This window comes from Pecten maximus, chromosome 1 (assembly GCF_902652985.1).
Source record: "Pecten maximus chromosome 1, xPecMax1.1, whole genome shotgun sequence".
Lineage (NCBI taxonomy): Eukaryota > Metazoa > Mollusca > Bivalvia > Pectinida > Pectinidae > Pecten > Pecten maximus.
The window spans coordinates 3435446-3442999 of record NC_047015.1 but is presented as its reverse complement, the minus strand read 5'-3'; the positions used below and the strand labels follow the sequence as shown (position 1 = coordinate 3442999).

Sequence of the window (7554 nt, the reverse complement as noted above, 5' to 3'; positions counted from 1 at the left end):
GGTGCAAAAACACTATAAATTTGAACGTCCAACTTATATTGACTATCGGAGACAGTTGGATAAACGTAAATCATAGATACATATAATGTAGGTATATTAAATCTTGATCACTATAATCTCTATACTCTTCTATATAATGTGTACCACTCGTACTGATAAATTTATTCTTCTGTTTTATGTGTACCTCTAGTATTGATAAATTTATTCTTCTGTATAATGTGTACCACTAATATTGATAATTCTTCTTTATAATGTGTACCCATAATATTGATAAATTTATTCTTCTGTTTAATGTGTACCACTTATATTGATAAATTTATTATTCGGTATAATGTGTACCACTGATATTGATAAATTTATTATTCGGTATAATGTGTACCACTGATATTGATAAATTTATTCTTCTGTATAATGTGTGCAGTTGAGTGTAAGCTAACCTTTACACCCTAGTGCACTCCTAATGCACTCCTGTGCACTACATTTAAACTAGTAGTGCACTACATTTAAGCTACAGGTAAACTAGTAGTGCACTACGTCCAGTCAGGTGTGACCACAAATCCCCCGATACAGGTAATGGATAGTGCCACTTGACACCTGTGTTAGATACCTGTAGTTATTACATATACAGACCTGTGTAAATTGACTGCCTTATATCTGTCATCCTGACTTTACCAGGTACAAAATGTATATTCAAATGTTGATAAAATTTTATCTAATATTAACTCAAAATAACTGCGGTTCTTATATTGCACAAGAGGAATTTAAACTCTATCAATTGGATTTGTGGGTTTTCCTATCACTATTTTTTTTAAAAGATTTCATTATAGTGTAAAATTAAGGTTTATTTTCCTGATTTCAAAATTGTGATGCTTTTCATTTATTTTTTATTTTTTAGATGTAATTAATATACATTTTATATCATTGATTAATTCTACCTTAGGCCTTGATGACTGTTTCTAGATTTTTTTCAAGTACACTGTATATGTACATATATTTTAATATTTATTAATTTATCAGACAAAAATATCTTTAAATTTAATGTATTGTTACATCACTAATATCTGTTAATTCAACCATGAAATCATTTCAAAGCACATAATCAAGAATCAGAAGTTTCGTATATTCTCATTTATGTTCTGTAAGAGACATATAATATCTACACAAAAAGTTATGAACATTTAAGCATTATTCTCAATTTTTTTTTGGTTTATGAAGTCATAGACAAAAAAACGGAGGGGCATTCTTCATAGACGCGAAGCGTCTATGAAAAAGAATGCCCCTCCGTTTTTTTGTCTATGACTTCATAAACCCCAAAAAAATTGAGAATAATGCTTATAATTTTAGTTTAATAACTAAAAACAATGCTTATAAGACATAAACCATCATTTATTCAATTTATTTCAACAAATTAATAGATTTATGTGCGGCGCATTAATAGCAAACCAGCAGTTCATTTAGGCCAATAACTGTGCCGCTTTTAAAATTTCCCGCGAAAACGATCATGCCGATCCGGTTTGATCCAGTTCGCACTAGTCCATTGACAGCCCAGTCATCAGTCACTCACGGTGATGTAGACTAGACTAACAAATCAGTCACTGGAATGTTTATGTAGGAGCCTAGTGAGGAAAATTAAACACACAGTTATTGAAAGATGAGTTTGAAAACAGCCCTGACGACAGAACATTGCTACTCGAGGAGGCGTATGTCATCGGTAATGAGTTGGACGGTATCAAAGGCAAGTTGTATTTTTCCGCGGCGGCAAGTGGGCCTACGCCATTTTGATTATGGTCGCAGTTTTGATTGGTTAGCGAAGCTAAAGTGTTGCTGATTACACGTTTTTGGTTTGCAGAACAATCCCGACTGTAGCTTCTGATAGAGCTTTCGTTACGGTGACCTGAATAGTACATAATGTGTCTGAGTTCAACGTCAGCTTCACTCAGTTTGGAGATACTAGTGGCCCGTAAACAATGGGCGGTGTACGTATTTGAACAAATGGCGTTTTTGGAAATATCCGCCATGAATCTCGCGAACTGGTACTGTTTAACTGGTGTTTTAGTGTACCAACATTCAAATGATTCTGGATGATTCATTGCGTCTTTGTCACAGTGATTGAATAGATGTTTCGCATCAGAAGGTGTTTTTCGTAGAAAAAGTTTAAGCGACTGTACAGGACAACGGATATTTCCAGTGGCATACATTCTTTTGTCGGACGATGCGTCAATGCTAGTAAGACCACCCTGGCGATTTTTTTGTTTTGTTTCGTGCGACAGAGTGACATATTCTGTGCTATCTGCGTCAGTGTGAAATGTGAAGGATTCAGGTGTTAATTGGGAATGGAATTCTAGGCCACGTGAGACAAAGTGTATCGATAGGTCGTACCAGACTCTAAGTCTGAGGATTACTGGATTTACATTCTGATGAAGGTAAGTGCCGATCTTAATTAAGCCATCATTTTCGATGATGGTTTTATGTTGTGTTGGACGCGATTTTCCTTCCACGATATTCTGTTTTAATTTGCCATCCAACATGTTGTTCGCCGAACGAAAATCCTTGTCCCGGACAATGTCCATATCCCGACCTACATCTTTTATATGTCTATTCAGGGCTCCCCTTATGCTCTTCATTGAATTTTTATGGTACTCCCTGGCCTGATCGGATGTCATTTCTTTTTCTCTCTTTTCTGGGTTCTTCGGTGTTGCTTCAGCATAAAACACCCTCAACTTGTCATTTAAATTGCCAGTGTCTATTGTACCGAAATCGATTTCTTCTCCGTACCTCTCCGTGCTCCATGCTTTAAAAAATGAAAAATGGCCTATAAGCTTTTTCGCTGAGACATTAGTTGCTTTATGTAAAAAAAATCATATTAAAATTGTAATCGGGACATAGCGTAGCCTATAGATCTAAAGATTGTTTATGAAATTTTAGACACAGGTAGCTCAATGTAGAGTACTCGGGCTTCATGTCCGAGGGATCCAGGTTCAATTCCTGGTCTGTGTAATCAAAATTTCGATTAAAATTTCTTTGAAATGGAATAAATTTCAGCTATGAATGATGGAATAATCTATAATTTACCTTGAAACACTTTCAATCCCCATTTGGTATTTTTCTTCGTCGCTTTGGCCTGTCGATTTTTCTCTATCTCTTGCAAACTGGATTCATGGAGCTCTGGAAAGCGTTTCGGTTGTGTGTATGGAGTAGGCATAGACAGCTGACAGTCTTCAAGTGTCTCGTTCATTTCCCGATTGGCTTTTTGAGGGGAAATGTCATCAGAAGCAGATCCAAAAAATGATAATATTGCATCGAGTTCGGTATCTCCGATGGGTTTATAATGGTTCTGTTCGATATCCAATCCGAAAATATCATCAGGATTGCCGACGTTGAACGACATATTGATAATATTGCAAGCAGACGACGTCAAAAGTAGTTCTACGTGTATTACGTCATAAAAAATGACGTAATTTTTTTCGGGCTATGAAGAAATAACCTTAATTTTCCAACCAATGATAATGAGTGTAACAGATGAAATAAAATTATGTACCTGTATCTATAATTGGTACTCTCAGGACATGCCTATTGTAATGGCCACCTGGGCCCCAGGGCCCGAACCCCACCTCACCACCACCTTATGGACCCCCATAACACCTTACCTATATATATGTATCAGATGAGGATCAGTCTTAAGGTGTGCCTGTTTTAACACCTGGCTATAGTTTTGTCAAGTCCCCAATTATCCCCCAGGGGTCCATTTATAGCATGCTGTGTCAAGCTCCTACCTACCTGTAATTACCATCTAACACTACCCATATATATAATATCTACCTGTGAATGTTTTTCAAAAAATTATAGATATTTTTTTTTTTTTTTTGCGAATCATACAAAGTGGTTGTTGGATATGGAATTTATTTCACACTCGTAAGTTATTTTTTAAAAGTTGCAAAAAACACTGGCAAAAGCTCGTGTCTTTTGTAACTTTTAAAAAATAACTTACTCGTGTGAAATAAATTCCATATCCAACAACCACTCGTTGTGTAACCTCTATTTATTGAATATCTTTATTGTGAAGAAAAATGTTTATAAAAATTAATTATTTTTTGATGATTGGCAAAAAAAAAAAAAAAATATCTATAATCTGAATTAGGTTTTAATAAGCATAATATCACATCAAAAAAGAAATTATTAATATGCTGCTTAATTTAGTCTGAAATTAAACTACAGTATAAATTAATTGTATCAAATTGAAAATGTTCAAGTAACGATAATTGTTTTCAAATGTTTTATTAAATCATGTGATGAAAACAAAATTACTGGAATTAAACATGTAACATATATAACTGATCAATCAATACAAAATATAAAGTACCAAAAGATAAATGAAACTTGGCTTGAACAATTTAACTTAGTTGAAGGATTTACAAAGTAAATTAGTTACAGTGTATAATTAACAAGAATGGAAAGGTTGAAATATAACATCAAACTAAACTTCCAAAACCTTTTTAATAACTCTTTGAATATAACTGCTAGATAGCCTTATATATACAATACAGGTTTTTTTGGGTTTTTTTTTTTTGTAGCCTTAACAAAAAGCCAATGCCAACGACTGGACCATGGAAGTGGATCTACATGGAAAATCATCTTTTCCGAACATGTAGTCCAGTCATCCCTAAGACTAGACACGGTGCTGTGGTCTAGGGGAGAGAGGAAGCTACTACTAGTAGAGCTGACCGTGTCATGGGAAGAGAGGTGTGTACAAGCAAACGAGAGGAAGCGTGCCAAGTATGAGGACTTGTTGGCGGAGTGCCGGGAGCAGGGACGGCAGACTTTGAACTTCCCTGTGGATGTTGGGTGCAGGGGCTTCCCTGCACAGTCGGTGTGGAGGACGTTCAGCGCGCTAGGACTGACAGGCCTGGAAAGGAAAAGAGCAGTACAGAGGCTCGCCCAAGCACCAAGCAGCTGAACGTGCCTCTAGTTGGGTTTGGAGGAAGAGAGAGAATACCTGGAAGCCAACCGTTGGAGCACAGTGACTGATCACCACTGTGACCCCCCCCCCCCCCCCCCCCCCCCCCCCCCCCCCCATCCCGAGAGTGTTCCGATCTAGGGGTTGAAATATTCAACGAAGGATGGACTCGGCTGATGACTCCAACGGAGCACCACCATGGCATTATGTAAGGTACCACTAATATTGATAAATTTATTCTTCTGTATAATGTGTACCACTAATATTGATAAATTTATTCTTCTGTATAATGTGTACCACTAATATTGATAAATTTATTCTTCTGTATAATGTGTACCACTAATATTGATAAATTTATTCTTCTGTATAATGTGTACCATTAATATTGATAAATTTATTCTTCTGTTTAATGTGTACCACTAATATTGATAAATTTATTCTTCTGTATAATGTGTACCACTAATATTGATAAATTTATTCTTCTGTATAATGTGTACCACTAATATTGATAAATTTATTCTTCTGTATAATGTGTACCACTAATTTTGATAAATATTCTTCAAAGTATTTCTGAATATATATACCAAGCTAAATGATTTGATATGTTATATCCATGACAACTTAAACATTATAAATGACACTCAATTATTGCCTGAGTAAAATCATGGAGCTCAACTATATGATGATGTAATTTATAATTAAACAATAATGGTATTCAATAAATTTTGACTGACTGGATTGGGTAGATATTGTTATGCGACAACAATAGTGAATTGTTATGCATCAGATGGGTAAATGGTCAATGTGTTAATACACAATGACTTTATGACCTGTTTCCCAATGCACATTCATGCATAGAAACTCATCAATATATCTACATAAATGGTATTACGGTAATTGATATAATAAATTTCTTTTACATACGGAAATAAATGATAGTTATCTCCCTTAACAGGTAATAGTGGATACCACTGCAGAATAGACTACATGTAAATGTAAGTTTTGATCGAAATAATTTGGAAAGGACTTTCATAGCCTCAGTCTGACATTTAACGTATTAAAAGTCAATAACATTTTATTGAAATTGAAATAGTACTAACAGACATCCAGACAAAACCTCTCTACCATTCCTCCCCAGCGAGGACATTCTATCAATATTTACGCGCTTTGAGGGACAAACTAAAGGAAGACATCACGATAACGTCAACAAACATGAAGTGGAATAACGGTAGACGTCATCAAACGTGACGTGGAATAACGATAGACGTCATCAAAAGTGAAATAACGATAGACGTCATCAAAAGTGAAGTGGAATAACGATAGACGTCATCAAACGTGAAGTGGAATAACGATAGACGTCATCAAAAGTGAAGTGAAATACGATAGACGTCATCAAAAGTGAAGTGGAATAACGATAGACGTCATCAAACGTGAAGTGGAATAACGATAGACGTCATCAAAAGTGAAGGGAAATAATGATAGACGTCATCAAACGTGAAGTAAAATAACGATAGACGTCATCAAAAGTGACGTAAAATAACGAAAGACGTCATCAAAAGTAAAGTGGAATAACGATTGACGTCAGTAAACGTAAAGTGGAATAACGATAGACGTCATCAAAGTGGAATAACGATAGACGTCATCAAACGTGAAGTGGAATAGCGATAGACGTCATCAAAATTGAAGTGAAATAACGATAGACGTCATCAAAAGTGAAGTAAAATAACGATAGACGTCATCAAAAGTGAAGTGGAATAACGATAGACGTTATCAAACGTGAAGTGGAATAACGATAGACGTTATCAAACGTGAAGTGGAATAACGATAGACGTCATCAAAAGTGAAGTGAAATAACGATAGACGTCATCAAAAGTGAAGTGGAATAACGATAGACGTCATCAAACGTGAAGTGGAATAACGATAGACGTCATCAAAAGTGAAGTGAAATACGATAGACGTCATCAAAAGTGAAGTGGAATAACGATAGACGTCATCAAACGTGAAGTGGAATAACGATAGACGTCATCAAAAGTGAAGGGAAATAATGATAGACGTCATCAAACGTGAAGTAAAATAACGATAGACGTCATCAAAAGTGACGTAAAATAACGAAAGACGTCATCAAAAGTAAAGTGGAATAACGATTGACGTCAGTAAACGTAAAGTGGAATAACGATAGACGTCATCAAAGTGGAATAACGATAGACGTCATCAAACGTGAAGTGGAATAGCGATAGACGTCATCAAAATTGAAGTGAAATAACGATAGACGTCATCAAAAGTGGAGTAAAATAACGATAGACGTCATCAAAAGTGAAGTGGAATAACGATAGACGTTATCAAACGTGAAGTGGAATAACGATAGACGTTATCAAACGTGAAGTGGAATAACGATAGACGTCATCAAAAGTGAAGTGAAATAACGATAGACGTCATCAAAAATGAAGTGGAATAACGGTGGACGTCATTAAACGTGAAGTGAAATAACGATAGACGTCATCAAAATTGAAGTGGAATGACGATAGACGTCATCAAAAGTGAAGTGGAATAACAATAGACGTCATCAAAGTGAATAGAAAAAAATCTCAGGAGAGAAGAAA

At 35.5% G+C, this 7554-nt stretch overlaps 1 protein-coding gene across 1 annotated transcript; it reads right to left on the bottom strand.

Moving 5' to 3' along the window:
• Positions 1 to 1368: 1368 nt before the first annotated feature.
• LOC117322575 lies at positions 1369 to 3525 on the bottom strand. The gene is made up of 2 exons (XM_033877546.1): positions 3073 to 3525; positions 1369 to 2791 (listed from the first exon to the last, which is right to left on the bottom strand). Exons 1-2 carry the CDS (start codon positions 3386 to 3388, stop codon positions 1617 to 1619), a joined length of 1491 nt encoding a protein of 496 aa, XP_033733437.1. The 5' UTR covers positions 3389 to 3525; the 3' UTR covers positions 1369 to 1616.
• Positions 3526 to 7554: the final 4029 nt, after the last annotated feature.

What these genes read in the sequence shown, in the direction of transcription:
- LOC117322575 (XM_033877546.1), bottom strand. Translation starts at nt 3,388, where the DNA reads ATGTCGTTCAACGTCGGCAATCCTGATGATATTTTCGGATTGGATATC. An exon ending in GGGATTGAAAGTGTTTCAAG is followed by an intron (nt 2,792 to 3,072) that starts GTAAATTATAGA and finishes CATTTTTTAAAG; the next exon opens with CATGGAGCACGGAGAGGTAC.